This window comes from Dermacentor variabilis, chromosome 11 (assembly GCF_050947875.1).
Source record: "Dermacentor variabilis isolate Ectoservices chromosome 11, ASM5094787v1, whole genome shotgun sequence".
NCBI lineage: Eukaryota > Metazoa > Arthropoda > Arachnida > Ixodida > Ixodidae > Dermacentor > Dermacentor variabilis.
Genome location: NC_134578.1, coordinates 125,595,150 through 125,613,514, shown reverse-complemented (window position 1 = coordinate 125,613,514; position 18,365 = coordinate 125,595,150). Strand labels below are relative to the sequence as shown.

Below are 18,365 nucleotides of genomic sequence, written 5' to 3'. Positions count from 1 at the left end.
AGGTGCCTTAACGGCTCCTTATCCATTACAACATGGCGGTGCGCTACGACGACAACCTCAGCGAGTTCATCGATTTTGTGAACCGTGCGGAAGAAATCGAGGACAACCAAGCCTACAGTTTTGTGCAGCCATTGCAGCGGAACCTTAGGGATCGCCAGAATCCCATGGAGGTGTTCAATGATCAGGAGTTTTTAGCGAGATACCGTTTCTCGAAGGCAGCTGTGCTCGAGCTGCTGTCCATGTTGCCGCTGCATCAGAACACGGACGGACGTGGTTGCCCTGTGCCGCCGCTGTTGCAACTGCTCGTGACACTTCGTTTTTACGGCGCGGGAAATTTCAGGTTGTGTCAGGAGACCTGGTTAACGTGTCGCAGCCAACTGTTTCCCGTGTTGTCACGCGGGTGTCTACAATGATTGCCGGAACACTGTTCCCTGCGCTTGTCAAGTTCCCCGACATGGGGAAATTGCATGAAGTCATGCACCAGTTTTATCAGAAGGCGAAGTTTCCCAGGGTAACTGGTTGCATTGATTGCACCCACGTGCGGATCAAAAGTCCAGGCGGAAACGACGCCGAAGTATTCAGAAACAGGAAGGGATATTTCTCATTCAATGTGCAGGTAAGTGAAATACGCGCTCTTTTATGCGGCAGACAGAGGCACTTTTTCCAATATCTTGGCTTTTAGAAGTCTTTACAGCATGGCCTTGTCTTGTTTTTAGCCCAATTCAGGTTGAGCGAACAGGGCAAAAAGAAAAAAAATAGAGGCCAAGACGAGAATATCTCTCTCTCATTTTTTTCTATTTACTCACCCAAAGTTGCGTGAAAAACATGTCTCTGTCGCTTTTTTCCCGTTTACTCAAGCAGACTTGCGCTTAAGATTGTTCCAGACAGAAGTACGGCCAATACAGTAATGCGCTGCCGTTGCTAACGCTTGTCAAGGCTGCATTTCCTCTATGGTAGTGGTTATCGTTGTTGTGCTTTTTAACCTACGTGGGCCTCCCATTACAATGGTAATAAACACAGCAGGGAATAAACAAAAATGTCCGTGACTTCGCCAGTTTATCAGGTTGCGAGCTCCATAAAGCTAAATATCTGCTTCACTCAATTTTCTCAAACAGAAATTTATAGTAATCCATTAATGTTAAAATAGGAGATTTTTTAGGACGCACTTGACCGCTATTGTAACAAGGACATTGCTGGTACTCTTCATATAAACTTGAAAAATTATCTGCAGGTAATAAAGAGCAGTTGCAAAAAAATCAAGTTCATTCTTCTTTTGGCGTGTTTGCAGGCTATCACAAGACCTCAACTTGAATTCTTTGATTTGGTTGCAAGCTGGCCGGGCTCAGCACACGACAGCAGAATTTTTGACAACAGCAGTGCAAGAGCTCGATATGAAGAGGGGACTATACCTGGCGTACTCCTTGGAGACATGGGGTATGCTTGCCGACCATACCTCATGACACCAATAAAAAATGCTGGAAGCACAGACAGCCCAGAGTACAGGTGTGTATGACTGCGTGATCACAGTAACATAGAGCAATACATGAAAATATGCAACATCTTTTTATTCAGGTATAACAAGTCTCAAATCCGGACACGGAACACCGTCGGAAGGGCTTTCGGCATCTGGAAATAGAAGATTCCCATGCCTTGATATGAAATTACAAATAGAAACAAAAACATCTGCCATTGTCATCACGGCGTGCGCAGCTCTGCACAACTTTGGCCGGAACTGTCAAAGTGATGAACTGCCTCCTGACCCATGCAACATTCAGCAACCCTCCGCAGCTTCACAAGCTCAAGGACCACAGCCCGTTGACTCAGCGAGTGGCTTCAGAACACGAGCACGTCTTATTCAGCAATATTTTTCCTAAAATGTTCCAGAGCAAAACACAATGCATATTCAAAATAAAAGATTTTGTCCCATTTTATTCACTGCCTTTTTTTACTGCAGCTATTTTCAGCTGGAGAAGCTCGAGCTTCGCTTTCCTGGTCGCACACTCGAGCTCGTGTAGCTGCTTCGATTGCTTCATGTGAAGCGCATGTTCCGCACGCATTAGTTTCATCTTTAGTACGTCCTCCCGCTTCTTCCGCTTGCTGTCCTCTTCAACACCTTGAATGCGGGCACTGAGCTCTTCTTCAAGGGCTGTCCTTTTCGTTGCAAATATTCTGCGTTGTACAACAGAAATCGAGCCTCGCGGGGTAGCCTCTGACGGTGCAGCCGGTAGTGGGGAAGGCAGCTGCGGGTCGACTGGTCCTGCTGACACCTCAGCTGTGACTGCTCTATTTTGTGTGTCCTGGCAGCTGTCATCAACAGGGCTTGCCGGCGAATCCCACTGATATATGTTATCTGCGAAGACATTTGCAACTGTTAGCTTTGAACACAACTTATGATAACAATATGCATAAAGACTAACTGTGTGAACACAAATTTTGCTTCCACTTATCCGAGTGAGCAACTACAAGCACTTGCGACACTATAGCTCATATACTATACAATATCAAGGACTGGGCTGAATTAATGAATATGTATGTGCTTCATCAAATGCAATAAATTATTAATGTTACCGCCCATCTAGTTTAGCTGGCTTTTTCTCCTTTTGGATTTTTACTCGCACAATAGCAATAAGTGGAAGCAGTTCACTCTGTACCCCTGTTGAAATCTTTAAAGCACACAGCAGGAATGGGGGCATACTCCTGGGGTTTCTTAAAAGCTGGCTCTTTTGCTAGCTATGTGATAGGCAAGGTTGTCTGGTAGCATTGATACTGCTTTGCGCAGGGCACTGCTGCCAACAACAGTGCACCCTTTTGTTGACTCGAATGCAGTGCCTCGATGTATGAAGCACTGCAACTAGTCACAGCTCTGTTTTCTTCGGGGACTTGCACAGTGCAGAGGAAGTAGCACATGCACTATACTAGTGGCAGACTTATGTGCATTTCAAGTACAAGCCTCGTGATTTTCACTGCACAAATGAACAAAAAGCTACCAGCAGGGAGCAATCATTGTCACCACGTCAAATGTTTGGACAGTGCACATACAAGTGTTGTGAGCCACTTGTTTGGCTAAATGTAAACAATAAATGTGCAAGCAGTGAATGTTTACAGGGTTTCCTCTCTGAATGAGAGATTTTGGTGCAACTCCTTTGCTCATCTGTGCTCGCCCAGTACGATCAACCACTTGCTTCCAAAAAGCTGCCGTCGCAATTCGCATACCATCGGGCGGTTCCAGCGACTCCACTTGCATCGGTTGGAGCAGCGAGACGACACTCGGGGTTACTTGCGATCCAACAGTAAAGACGTGGCGCCCACGGTCACTGTCGACCGGGTTGTGCACCCGCGTCGACATATGCGTTGCGGCAGCTCCAACTCGCTCCAACTCGTCGGTCAGTTGGCTCGCTGGCGCGCTGCCACCTCCTGAAAAGACACCACGACGTTGCTTATACGCCAATCATTTCTGAATTAACTGCACTCGGCTAGCGTCGTGCTAAGCGTGAACATGCTTTAATCATTACTTTTGCGATATTTGCGTGAATGGCAGTGGACTTGTCGCCGTCTACGGGCAGCAGCTAATTTGGCGACGGCCAGTGTGGACTCGAGCTCGCGTTTATGTGAACACGCGCTTGGTACACGCCGTTAAGCCACGGCCACGCGAGAACGCTTAAAAAGTGCGTGCTTGCGTTCGAGAGCGCGACATCTACAACAATAGAAATTAAAAGTCTCGAAGCAAGGTGCGAACAATCACATGCCATATTTCAACGAAGTAACTTATTCTGGCACGGCGACGGAGCTGACGCGGCTAAGCCGCTGTAGGCATACATCAAGGAGCCTCACTATCGGCAAGATGTAGCTTTACTCAAGCAAAAGCAGCGAGTAGCAAAACGGAACAGAGAGAACACGAGCTCACCTGTAGTAAACACTTCCTTCATGTCGTCGGCCTTCCCTTTCCTCCACTTTTCTTTTAAATTATCCCAACATTTGCGCAGTTGCGGTTCGGTGCGAAATCGAACATTGGGCCGGCAGTTGTATTCGTCCGTGATCTGCTTCCACGTCTTCTTTTTTTTGTCCAAGTTTCTGTCCAAGTTTTGTCCAAGTACGAGGTCCTTGTACTTGCTTACCAGATCGATAAGCACGCTTCGCTCCTGCTCGCTAAAATTTATTCTTTTTTCCCCTCCATTACAATTTTTCTTCTTGAGAAATTATTATTACACAAAAGTAGACAACAGAAGAAAGAAAAACACGAAAAGAAAAAGTCCAAACAATAAGAAGCACCGACCGGGTTCGCAAAGTAAACACACACAAAAAAGGGACAACCTGAAAAGCAGCAAGCATGCTTAAGCATGTTGTTGTGACGGCACGCCGGCAACGCTGCATAGTGGCCAGCCGAAAACAAAGTTGAGTCAACAACGGGTAAACTTTCTGTCTAAAGTTGGCGGTGCTTGCTTGTAGGAGTGCTGGGGCTCAGTTTTATTAGTATTTTATTGCAGGAATAAATTTTACGTATATACACAGAAGAATAAAGCGTAAGAATGGACATAGCCTCGCTCCCGTGTCACACACTTATTCAGATAAGGGCGCCTTTCGGAAGGTGGCCTTAAAATGTCTTAAGGTGGGTCTTTGAAGGGCGCCTTAACCTTTCCTCACACTTTAAGTTCTCCTTACGAAAGGCCACCTTTACGAGTAAGGAAAGGAGCGTTTGTGAATACGGCGGCTAGTATCGGAAAATGCTGGCAGTTTGACCAAGTGATATATTTTTTAAAAAATGATCTCACCCTGGTGATCTATACACAATCAACAACTGAAACTATTATTCACTTTTAAAAGTATCGCAACATATACCATAAGGAAATGAAGTCCAACGAAAAACTCTTGCAAAACTTGAGATAATTCACCCACTATATATATGCATGTACTTATATATATATGTGTGTGTGTGTGTGTGTGTGTGTGTGTGTGTGTGTGTGTGTGTATCATAAAATCTGTTGAAAAATACAATTCTCAGTAACTAAAATAACAAAAAATTAAAACTAGGAGCAAGAACAAGGAATATATATAAAATTATGCATACTTATATACACAGTTTAGAGGTACTTAAAAGTGAAACATAAAATAGTCATACTTTTTAAAATACAATACTACTACTACTGGGCTCTTCCATTTATCGACTGCAGCATAGCATAGTGTTTATATATATTTTTTTTAAAGTTTTAATCTCCCACACAAAGAATTTCATACCGTGTAAAAAAGACAATTTAAACATTAAAAGAAATCTATCAATTGCCTCCTTCTTAAAGATATTTTCAAAGCACTTTGCAGGTAGACAGAGAAACCAAGAAGCACTGAAGAATGACGCCATCTGTATTGAAGAATCAAGCCCTAACATGACAAGAAGCAGGACACCGGAAATAATACAATCAAGAATTCAGAAACAAATTACAAGTTAAACAACAATCAAATAATATTCAATAAATGCCCCTGAATTCCTTGTCCCTTCCTTTGGTCGTGGCCAGCCGGATAATAGCTGTATCCCTATCACCTCTCTACTTTTTTTCTTTTTGCTCTTCTTTCTCTTTTTCTTTCATTATTTTATTCTTCGTTTTTACTTCTTTTTCAATCCCGTTATAGTCAGTGGCACGGGAGGGACTCATTTTTTAATTTATTTTAACATACCTAACAGGCCCTATGGGTGCATTGTGTAAGGGGGGTTACAAAATCAAGGAAAAAAAAGAGTAAACAACCTTCTAAAGTGTAATACAAAAGATACGCCTCAATGTAGGGCTCATCAACATTACTACCAAAAACATGAAAGAAAGGAACAACTGAAGTAATGAAAGGCCGTAAAGGTACACTTAAGGAAACAACACGAGTAAAACTTAACGTAAGGTACTAATACTAGAAAGTAAAATACACGAAAAATCAACATATCAGGGAGTACAATTCTTGAAGGGATATTTAGGGAAACAGACGCAACAAAGCAATAATATATACAGGGCATGAAAGTGAACACGTGACGCAGCATAAAATAGCAATTCATAGAAGCGAGATAGCAATGCATCAATAAAAAAAATCACAAGAAGCTCGAAGGACACTGCCAAGTTTAAGAAACAAGATAAAGTGATTTGTAAGTGCTATTATGAAAAATGCTCGTGTAGGAGATGACGAAATTTTTCTTGATCTGACTCGGAAGCAATGTGATCAGCCAGATTGTTCCACAAGCGAGTGGCCGTAGGGAGCGCGGAAAGGTTAAAAGCATGTGTCGTACCGTACATACGCGCAAAACTGAAGTCGTTATTTAATCGGCGAGACGTGTTCGAGGCGATCTGGATATGTAGTGTGGATTGTGTGGCATTATAAACATAATTGTGAAACAAGGATAACAGAGCGATATTACGGCGAAGAACTAAAAGCTGTATGGAATGATCGAGTTTCATTTGCGTTACGCTGGAGCGATGGCTATAATTACGTGAAATGAAACGGGCAGCTCGGTTTTGGACTGATTCTAGCATGTCGATTAAGTAGGTGGGATGCGGGGACTAAATCGATGATGCATACTCAGTGGCGTAGCTAGGTCGTCTGGCACCCGGGGCCCATAGGTCTTCTGTCACCACCCCCCCGGGTGTAGCCGGCGGAAAGAGGGGTGTCTTCAGACGCATATGACACCCCCCCCCCTCCACAGGCCCCTTGCACCCGGGGCCCACGGCCCCTCGGCCCCCCCTATTGCTACGCCACTGTGCATACTCGAGCTGTGGGCGAACAAATGTCTGATAGGCCAATTTGCGGATGTTGGAAGGTGAATTACCCAGATTACGACGTAGCTAACCTAATGTCCTTTAAGCTTTTGCGCAAACGGCTGCAATGTGGTCTGTCTAGGAGAGGTTTTCGGTTAGGTGAACACCCAAATATGTATACGATACTGTATATAACAATTCTTTATTATTAACGTTGTACAAAAATGTGAGTTGTCACGCTTACGACTAAAAGAAATTACCTGACGTTTTGATACATTTAAAGCCATTAACCAGGTGTTACACAATTATGAATTAGGCTAAGGTCATTTTGAAGGGCCAGGTGGTCGTCAGTACTGTTAATTGATCTGTAAATAATGCAGTCGTCAGCGAAAATACGTAAGTGAGAAGAAACATTAAGTGGCAAATCATTTATGTAAATTAGGAAGAGTAAAGGGCCCAAAACGCTGCCCTGAGGCACACCAGAAGTAACGTAAGTAGGAGACGAAGCGATATTATTAACTACTGTGAACTGTTGACGATTCGAAAGAAAATTACGAAGCCATCTTAGAGTGAAGGAGTTAATTTTGCAATAAGGCGACAATGAGCTACATGATCAAATGCTTTGGAAAAGTCAAGGAAAATGCAATCGGTCTGCTGTTTATTGTTCATGTTAAGGTGCAGGTCAGTCGTGAATTCGAGTAACTGTGTCTCACATGATAATCCTTTTCTGAAACCATCTTGATGGCGAAAAAAGAAATTATTGGACTCTAGGTGATTATAAATATGAGAAGCAACTATATGTTCGAGCATCTTGCAGCAAATTCAAGTCAATGAAATTGGACGGTAATTTTCCGGGGAGTTTTTATTTCCAGTTTTAAATATGGGTATGATTTTGGCCATTTAACCAGTCATTGGGTAGCTGTCCCAATGACAGACTGCTTGAATATATGGTACAGAATGTTACTGGATATAGAAATGCTATCTTTAATATCTTGGAACTAATATTATGAATACTAGATGAAGTAGATAACGTCAAATTATTAATAAGACAGGCAATTCCCTCCACCGAGATTTCAATACTTTCCATGAATTGCCAGTCATAATCAGCAACATCAGGAACATTGGTATGATCCTCGCGGCTGAAAATCGACGAAAAAAACGTATTAAACGCAGAGGGGCATTCATTGTCAGAGAGAGGAGTATTTGTATCGCTTTGTAAGGCTATTCGGTTAGAGTCACAGTCAGGTGATATAACTCGCCAAAGCTTTCACGGATTCGAATGTAAGAGATAAGGTAAATCTGTGGAGAATTATTTATCTTTAGCTGCAGCTAAGGGAGAACAGTACGTTTTTAAGCAAAGCCTGTACCTTTCCCACGAAGGAGCATTATTGACGCGTTTAGCGGTATTGTAGAGACGTTTCTTTTTATTCCTGAGCTTACGTAGGGCATTATTAAACCAAAGATTTGTTTCGTCATTTGTTATCGAGATCAACGGGATATATTTGTTAATTAGAGCGGACATTTTATTCTTGAAACATACCCAGTTATCTTCAACCGAGCGATTATGAAAAGAAGGAAGTAGCGTGCGGTAATCATTATTATTATTTTTTATTTATTTATTTATATAATTTTTCTGTTTTCCTTAATATTTGCGCCACATTAAAGTACGTCCCTATCTACTACTATCATCATGGTCGGCTCCAGCACCTCCGGCAACTGGTTCGCTCGGGAGCGGGTTTTTTCTACCTCACAGCAAACAATGAGTGAGTACAGCCTCCAACTTTTGTACTCCTCTTCTTTAAAGTGTTCGCGCACATGGTGTTAGCAAAAAACGCACGGAAATCGGCCGAGAAATTAGTGAAAACTCCATTTTTGTAAACAAGCCGTGGCGGTGATGATGATGATATGTGGTTTTTAATGGCGCAAGGGCCAGTTATGGCCAAAGAGCGCCATGCCCATGTTAATGAGTTTGCAATGAAATCATGAGTTCGATGAAGTTGGTGTGACGTGGCTGTAGAGGGGCCTTAAAAATGTTCGCGCTAAAGTGCGCAAAATCTGTACAATAAGATTATGGCGATGTCTTATGACGTGCGCTATGAACATTTAAGGTGCATTTAAAAAGAATGATACGATGTGTAAAAATATATATGGTTATAAGATATGCGAGAGCACTGTTGCCTCCTTAGAGCCCTTGAAGAACAAGGGCCTGGAGGCATGTGCTATGCAAAACTGTTATCGCAGTGGCATCCTCTGGAGCGAGGATGCTCTACGAATTTAATGGGCATATAACGTGTAGTACGACTTCATTTAAATAGTTGAGGATTGCCTTGGTGTCAAAAAGCGGTTCCTTGCCGAGAAACATAGCCGGGTGTAGAGGCATGTTATAATGGTAAGCAAGCGGAAAATGTTTCTTTCTCTCCGTTTCGGCTTCCCGGCATTCCAGGAGCACGTGGAGGACGGTAAGCCTCTCACCGCATCTGCCACAGGTTGGAGGTTCACTTTCAGTAAGCAGGTAACTATGGGTGCCAAATGTGTGTCCTATTCTGAGGCGACAGAATAGGACATCTGTTCGCCGAGATTTTATTGGGGAGGGCCAAAAACCTAACTGGGGCTTTATAACGTGCAGTTTGTTATTTGTTTGCGCGTCCCACGTGCACTGCCAGTGATGTCGCAGTTTATTTCGTAAGAAAGGCCTCAGATCTGTCACAGGCACATCAGCGGTAGGGTTAAGAGCTTGCGATGTGATTGACGTGGCCATCTCGTCCGCGACAACGTTACCTTCGATTCCCCTATGGCCAGGGACCCAGCATATTATGATGTTCTGGTTAGATGAGTACACTTTACACAATACCGAATGCAGTTCATTGAATACGGGATTTTTATGTTTGTAGAGTGACATTAAGGCCTTCACGACGCTGAGAGAGTCTGTATAGATCGCTGCTTTTGGAAGTTTCGATTTTCTTATGTGCTTTACAGCAGAGAGTAGTGCGTAGGCCTCGGCCGTAAAGATACTTGTTTCCGGATGCAGTACATCGGATTCCGAAAACGATGGGCCGACGGCTGCATAGGATACCCCGGCATTTGACTTGGAAGCGTCTGTGTAGTACTCTGCGCAGGAGTACTTGTGCTGGAGTTCTAGGAAATGCATTCTAATTTCGGCCTCAGGAGCGTGCTTTGTAATATTTATAAAGGATATGTCACATTGCATCACCTGCCACTCCCAAGGAGGTAAGAGCTTGGTTAGGTGCATTAAGCGATGCTCGAGGAGTGGGACACGCATTTCATCGCTAATCTCCTTCACACGCAGCGAGAAAGGCTGTCTTATGGAGGGGCGATTGCTGAAAAGTGTAGCGCACGTCATATCGGTAACGGTATGAAAACATGGATGTTCAGGATTGGAGCGTACTTTAAGGAAATATGTAAAGCTAATGTATGATCTGTGTAGGTGGAGAGACCATTCATTCGATTCGACATATAAGCTTTGAATCGGGCTTGTTCTGAAAGCGCCAGTAGCTAAGCGGATGCCCAAATGGTGGACAGGATCCAGCATCCTTAGCGCGCTCGGGGCGGCAGAGTTGTACACTACGGCACCATAATCCAATCGTGACCGAATTAGGCTCTTGTAGATATTCATTAGACACTTTCTGTCACTACCCCACGTAGTCTTAGATAGAAGTTTCATTAGGTTCATTGTTTTTAGACATTTTTCTTTCAGATATTTAATGTGTGGAATGAAAGTGAGTCTGTAATCAAGTATAATACCCAGAAATTTGTGCTCTTTGTTGACAGGTATTTGGTGTCCACACAGTTCTAAGGAAGGTTCCGGAAACAGGCCTCTCTTTCTTGTAAAAAGAACGCAAGTGCTTTTGTGGGGGTTGATTTTAAATCCGTTTCTGTCTGCCCACTTGGAAATCTTGTTCAAGCCCTGTTGCACCTGTCTCTCGCATACTGAGAGGTTACAGGATTTGAAGCCGATTTGAATGTCGTCAACGTAGACAGAATAAAGAATGGCAGGTGGTAGCGAAGCACGAAGCGAGTTCATCTTCACGATGAAGAGCGTACAACTCAGCACGCCTCCCTGTGGTACACCTGTTTCTTGTGTGAAAGGTCGCGACAATACGTTGCCGATTTTCACTCGGAAGATTCGATTCAACAAATAGCTTTCAATTATTTTCAGCATATTGCCACAGATGCCCATTTCCGACAGGTCTCGCAAGATGCCGTAGCGCCATGTTGTGTCATATGCCTTCTCCATGTCAAGGAATATTGACATGAAAAACTGCTTATGTACAAATGCGTCCCGAATATATCCTTCAATGCGTACAAGGTGATCTGTTGTCGACCGGCCTTCTCTGAAGCCACACTGATAGGGATCCAGTATATTATTGAGTTCAAGGAAGTGTATGAGTCTGCGATTAATCATTTTTTCAAAAACCTTACACAGGCAGCTTGTAAGGGCTATTGGGCGATAGCTTGCCGCCATGGATGGGTCTTTCCCCGGCTTCAAAACAGGGACCACAATTGCTTCTTTCCATGCAGTTGGAAAGTATCCCGCAGCCCAAATAGTGTTGAAAATTGTGAGTAGTGTAACTTCGGTGTCATTGTGTAGGTTTTTGATCATTTCATACATAATTCTGTCAGAACCCGGTGCAGAGCTCTTGCATGATCTCAAGGCGGCTCTGAACTCGGCAATACTAAATGGACAGTTGTATGGTTCATTCTTTCGACATTTTCTTATGAGTGGCTTACATTCTTCTATTTGTTTGTATTTTAGAAAGGATTGCGAATAATTTGTTAGACTTGACACGCTCTCAAAATACTCCCCAAGTGAGTCCGCCTGGTCTTTCAGTGTATCACCCTGTGTGTTTACCAGAGGGAGTGAATATGTTTGGCGCCCTCTAATCCTATTCACCCTGTTCCAGGCTTTGGCCTCATCTCTAAACGAGTTAATACTCGATAAATACTTCTGCCAGCTTTCTCTTCTCGCCTGCCTACGGGTTCTCCTGCCTTGAGATTTTACTTTCTTAAAGTTAATAAGATTTTCTGCAGTGGGAAAAGCGCGTAGCAACCCCCACGCTTTGTTCTGATTCATACGGGCGGTCCGACATTCGCTGTTCCACCACGGTACACGTGGTTTGCATTCCAAACCACTTACTTCGGATATGCATTTAGATGCGGCATCTATTATGAACGCTGTAAAATACTCCACAGCGGCATCAATTTCTAGAGAAGACATATCAGCCCATGAGATGCTAGATAGATTTCGAAATTTCTCCCAGTCGGCTCTATCTATCTTCCACCTAGGAGCTTGTGGAGGAGATTCATTTCCTTTGGACGTTCTTAGCAGTACGGGGAAGTGATCGCTCCCGTAAGGATTGCTCGTAACTTCCCATTCGAGTTCGGGCAGTATAGACGCGGAAACTATACTAAGATCTATTGACGAAAAGGTTCTGTTTGCAAGAGAGTAATATGTGGGTTCTTTCTTATTTAGAAGACACGCACTTGAAGAAAAAAGGAACTGTTCAACGAGACGACCTCGCGCGTCTGTACGAGAGTCGCCCCACAGGGAGCTGTGCGCATTGAAATCGCCAAGAACAACATAAGGTTCTGGCAATTCATCTATGAAGGACTGAAATTCAGGTTTGTTTAGTTTGTAATGTGGGGGTATGTAAAGTGAACAAATAGTGATGAGTTTGTTTAGCAGGACAACTCGAACCGCCACTGCTTCGAGGGCCGTTCGTAGCTGCAAACGTTGACACGCTATGCTTTTTTGAATTACAATGGCAACGCCACCCGATGATGCGAGAGCATCATCGCGATCTTTACGAAAAGTTATGTACTGTCGGAGAAAGTTTGTGTGTTTGGATTTTAAGTGTGTTTCCTGTAAACACAGCACTTTTGGATTGTGTTGGTAGATGAGTTCTTGTAGATCATCGAGATTCCTAAGAAGACCTCTGACGTTCCATTGGATTATTTGTGTGTCCATATTGGAAGTAAATAAGTGCTGTGTGTACGGAAACGGTGGTTATGTCTTAGGTTACAGAGCTCTTTCGAGGCCCTGTAACGGGAGTTCTGCCCTTTTTGGAGCGTTCGAGGGAGCCTCGCCGCTCCTTAGGCGCTTGGTGCGCCTTGAGGATAGGTGTTGTGTCCATTGCCTCTAGTGAGGCTCCGGACACGTGCTCTTGCGAGCGAGAAGTTACAAGAGAGAGTCCTGCCTTGGAGGGCAAGACCCCTGCGCCCACCAGTCCAGAGGTCGATGGGGCACCCTGCGGGATTTGGCTGCGCCGGCTGTTGCCAGCGCTGGAAGGGGCCGGGGAGGTTGAGACAGCCTTGGTGGCGGCCACCTTCGGGGTCGATGGTCCCTCATTCTGGGTCGACGGAGCAGCGCTAGCTGCAACCGCCGTGGGGGCAGATGGCGTAACTGCCGACTCACTGCATGTGGGTCGGACAGCCGCCGGAGGCCGTTGTGACGCTGCCCCCTGACGCGCCACATCGGCAAAGGTTTTCTTGGGCAGGTACGATACCCGCCTGCGTGCCTCCTTGAAACTTATATTTTCCTTTAATTTAACTGTTACAATTTCCTTTTCTTTTTTCCAGGATGGGCACGCCCGCGAGTATGCGGCGTGCTCCCCATCACAGTTGACACAATGTGGAGTCTTCTGGCATGTTTCGGAGGAATGTTCAGTGTCACTACACTTGGCACATGTCAGCCGGCCTCGACAGTTCTGTGAACTGTGGCCGAACCTTTGGCACTTAAAGCATCTGAGAGGATTGGGAACGTATGGCCTAACACGAAGTTTGATGTAACCGGCCTCGATGGACTCGGGGAGGACACTTGAGCTGAAAGTGAGTATCAGGTGTTTTGTTTGGATTTCTTTTCCATCTCGCCTAATCTTGATTCTTTTGACATTTATGACATTTTGTTCACTGAAGCCCTCCAAGAGTTCAGCCTCAGTGAGCTCCAGCAAATCATCGTCCGAGACAACGCCTCGGGTGGTATTCATCGTGCGGTGCGGGGTTACTACTACTTGGGTCTCTCCAAATGATATTAGTTTAGGCAGTTTCTCAAATTGTTTCTGATCGCGGAGCTCCAAGAGGAGGTCACCACTGGCCATCCTCGACGCCTTATAACCTGGGCCAAAAACTTCGGTAAGGGTCTTAGATACAAGGAAGGGGGAGATTGTTCGGACTTGTTTAGCTGGTTTTTCTGTGTGGATCACATGAAAACGAGGAAAATTGTGGACTTGGCGTCCGAAAAACTGAAATACTTCTTCGGTGCGCCCTCGTTTCTGAGGGCGATCAGGTAGTTTAGGAAACGCATTTTCCATAGGTACAGTTAGGTTTTCGGCCGCGATGCCGACCACCCACCATGGAGCCCTACAGGGGGACGTGACAGAAGTTCCTGCAAGGGAAACCCTGCCAACGCCAGCCGTACATCGCTGCTATAACCAAATACAGCATAACCAAGGCTGGCTAGCTACACAAGGTTAACCCTTGCCGCCGGGAAATTAGGAAGTGAGGAGAAGTGATGAGAAGACAGGAAAGATGAAAAAGGCGAGAGAGAAAGACGAAGATTGGAGAGGAGGACAGGAAAAGGCGACTGCCGATTTCCCCCGGGTGGGTCAGTCCGGGGGTGCCGTCTACGTGAAGCCGAGGCCAAAGGGGTGTGTTGCCGCCGCCGAGGGGCCGTAAAGGTCCAAACACCCGGCATTGGCTCAACCCCCAGGATCCCCTTTTCCCCGGACACGGCTAAGCCGCGCACGGCTACACGCGGGAGGGTCCAACCCTCGTGTGCTCGGGTACGTGGTGTCGCAACACACCAAACGCCTGCTTGCGCAGACGCCCCTGCGGGGAAGCCGTGGCGGTGGCCATTACCCACTGAATAAGCAGTTTTGCTCATAACTACTTCAAAGGAGGGTGAAACCAGCAACAGAAGATTCCTCGAGAGGCACGGACCATCATACTAACCAAATGCATCCTTGAAACCGCCGGAGCAACGCACAAAAAACGAAAAAACAGTGTCGGAAAAACATCGTGTTCCCGCCAACACAGGGCGCCGCCACCTTGGATTTGCCTTTTTTCGGGCAAGAACAGCTGTAACTCGGCCAATTTTTGTGCTACAGAAATAATTCTGGTGTCTTTGGATTCAGGAAAAAGAGGACATAGTGGTAGGAAAACTCGCCGGTTTTTCGGAGTTGCGCATCATTAAAAGCAAAACTCTTCTAGCTCAAAGGTTGAAAACCTGCGGCCCATGGTTGAAATCCTAGTTGGCCGAGATCCGCTAAAATTGGCGGAAGTGGTTCTTTTTTGGCCAAAGTGCTGCTAGCGGTTTCCTGAGCCCACTGGAAGCCTCAGATGCCCCATAAAGACATCTTGCTTGCGAAATTCGCCCACGGTGTGCAATTTAAACCGGCGTTGTTCACAAAAATGGCCGAACTGCTTCTTTTTTGGCGGAAATGCTGCTAGTTCTTTTCTGAGGTCACTGGAGCCACATATACCCCGTCGAGGCAATTGCTGGCACGTTTCGCCAAAGGTGCGTAACGTAGCTAACGTTGTCAACAATAGTCCTGGAGGGACGAAACTAATGGAAAAATCAGCGGAAGGCCTTGACCAAAATTTCCAACCTTACAGGTGGAGATGAAGAGGTCGCGTATCAAATCGAGGCAATCCTGACCAGTCAAGATTGAAAACCCTCATTATCAAACAAGCGCAAGAACTCGCATTCCAAAAAGGAAGAAAGAAGAACTTCAAAAGAGGAAAGTTGAACTCGAACAAAGCACAACAGTGAAAGAAGACTCCACAAATCAGGGTCAGAGAGAAACATCAACCCAAGGAACTCCAAAGCCAACATATGCAGTTATAGTTAGCTCCAACATTTTACAGAAGAAATGGCAGAGCTAATCAAGAAAAAAGTTGACCTCCTTCAGACAGTAATAGAAGACGCCTCAATGCGACAAGGAAGGGAAGGAATTATCATGACCACGTCATCCAAAGGAGAATCAGACAAATTGATGCGAATCTTTGAAAAAGACAAGGATTTGAGACCACTGACAGTCAAGCAACCAAAAGAAAAAAGGGTACATGTCAAGGTGGTTGGAGTTGAGGAGGAAATCGACACGAAAACCCTCCCTGAGAGGATCACCTCTCATAACCACCTGAATTGTTCTGCAGAGGACGTGACTGTAAAGAAAACGTGCAAAGGAATGAACGGCAAGAGTCATCCTTGGTCTAAACCGTAAAGGAGTAGACGCAATGGGCCCAACAAAAGTCTTGAACGTGGGTTGGACAAGATGCGCAGTGTTTGACCTCATCTTGCTTCCATGTTGCACTAAATGCGCCTCATATGGACACACCGCATTTGACTGTGATGGAACACTACACTGTGCAAATTGTGGAAGGAACGGTCAGCATCACCAAGACTGCGACGCAGACCCGCACTGTAGAATATGCTCGTTGGAAGGCCTGGAGGACACAAAGCATTCCATGATGGCGTGGGAGTGTCCCATGTACATGGACAAACTACAAACTGAAGAAAGACGAATTCGGTCGCGCTTGAGATAAAGCGCAGTGAAGTAACCATGGCTAACAGGCTAAACACGTCAACACAAAGTTATTCAGCAATCACCACTAAAGAAAATATACATTAGAGGCATAGAAAGGATGATAGTGTATGTTAGTCCAGTTTGGTATGGTCAAAAGAGAATAAACGAAAAACTAAAATCAATCCAGCGAATTCCCCTCATTCTAATCACCAAAGCCTTCAGAACCGCATCAAATAATTCAATAAATATATTATCTAACATTGCGCCAATAACTTTGACAATAGAAAAAGAAATACAGGTTTACGAAATACTTAAACAAGGAAAAAACTTTATTTGGAAAGACAGAATATTCACGCAGGAAGAGATAACAGACAAATATGATCTGTGGGAGTTCCACCCAGCTGGAAATGTTTCCTTTCCATCAATAAGTGAGTGAGGTAAAGTAGATGTTAAGATTTTTTTCAGACGGCTCAAGAAGGGAGGAAACAGTAGGGGCAGCATTTATTGTGTATATTTCGACAGGACAATCAATAACAACGAAACAATTTAGGCTGCCGTCATATTCGTCTAATTTTGAAGGAGATGCAAGGGCAATCCTTAAGGCTGTTGAACATATCCAAACAAATTACACAGCATTGACATGTCAAATTCTCACGGACAGTTTTTCTTCCTTACAGGCATTGAGTAACCATTGTTATGATTAAGAAGAAATTGAAGGACAATTCAGAAAACAATATGACATTTTCAAAAGTGAAAGGACACAGTAAGAATAAAGGAAACGATGCGGCTGACTTACTTGCAAAAGAGTGAAGTGAGCATGGAGATCCATTACACTTACCAGTGACCAAAACATTCATAAAAAACAACTAAAGAGCTCACTAAAAGAAAAATGGAATTAATTATGGCAAGAAGAGGGGAAGAATAGTTATGCCTTCTAATGGATAAAACATTGCAAACTTATTCAAGTAGATTTTATTGCAACCTATTATACTTCGCAAGCGATTACGGGACATGGGAGATTCCCATTCTATTTCGAGCGGTTTAGTATTAGAGAAACATTAAATTGTGTGTGCCAAAAATCTTGTTGTAGTTTTGACCATTATCTCGAGGATTGTGAATTAGTAAGAAATGAAAATAAATAAATTAGAACGCCATTTAGGCAAATCACTAGCGAAAAAAAAACCAGAATTAATCACGAACGAGAAAATAAGGGAAATCTTAAAGTAAATAGTCAGAAAGGTTAACGATAATATTTAGCAAGTATAACAACATTTGAAACTTGAAATTCAAAACATACATTCTATACAGAGCATTAAGCTAGCATATTCAAGTTTGCACAGGCGGAGGACAGAACGTCCAAGGTGGAGGGAGTATCCCCTGCCACTCGGCCGCGCAAACAGCTTCATGGACACCAATAGGAAAATTTATTTTGTCACACTTTATTTAAAGAAAACAACCATACACTTCATTATCATTTTTTCTTTAATCATAGCTCAAGTTTGAGCTAATTTCTACAAATACAAAACATGTTAAAAATACCAAATAATTAGTATATTAAATAACAAATGTGTTCTTATGTTTTACCAGGCACAGGAAAAGAACGAAATCAACCATGGAAGATCCGGCCAACAAATCCAGAGGAAGACCCGCACCAAATTAACGCAAGCAGGCAATGAAAACAAGATAAAGTTGTTAGTCAAGAGGAGTTCCATGTATATTTTGTATTTAGTTAAAAGTTATATGTTTATTCAATAAAAGCCCGCTCCTCGCCCGTTCCCTTGGCCGTGGACGCTGATGGTGATACACTCTACCTTCCTTTTCCTTTTCTCCCTAACTACACCTCCATTAAACCCACTTCCCTATCCTATTCCTACCTTATCTCCATCTCTCTTCTCTTCTACCTTCTTTCAGACCTAAATATCTATTTTATTCTTTTACTTTTTATTCAAAATATCTATTTGGGATTATGCCATTTTATTTCATTATATATTAGGCTTTCCTTTTCCACCTGCGATACAGTACCGGTGCAGGTTAAAGCATCCACTCACTCTGCCTCTCTCACTTTCTGTCCCTATCTACTAGGGCCCGTGTCAAAAAG

At 44.1% G+C, this 18,365-nt stretch overlaps 1 protein-coding gene across 1 annotated transcript; it reads right to left on the bottom strand.

Moving 5' to 3' along the window:
- Positions 1-1,928: 1,928 nt before the first annotated feature.
- Positions 1,929-4,345, bottom strand: LOC142563502 (uncharacterized). The gene is made up of 3 exons (XM_075674051.1): positions 3,905-4,345; positions 3,214-3,414; positions 1,929-2,350 (listed from the first exon to the last, which is right to left on the bottom strand). The coding sequence occupies exons 1-3, from the start codon at positions 3,924-3,926 to the stop codon at positions 1,929-1,931; spliced, it is 645 nt and encodes a 214-aa protein (XP_075530166.1). The 5' UTR covers positions 3,927-4,345.
- Between the last annotated feature and the right edge of the window lie 14,020 nt (positions 4,346-18,365).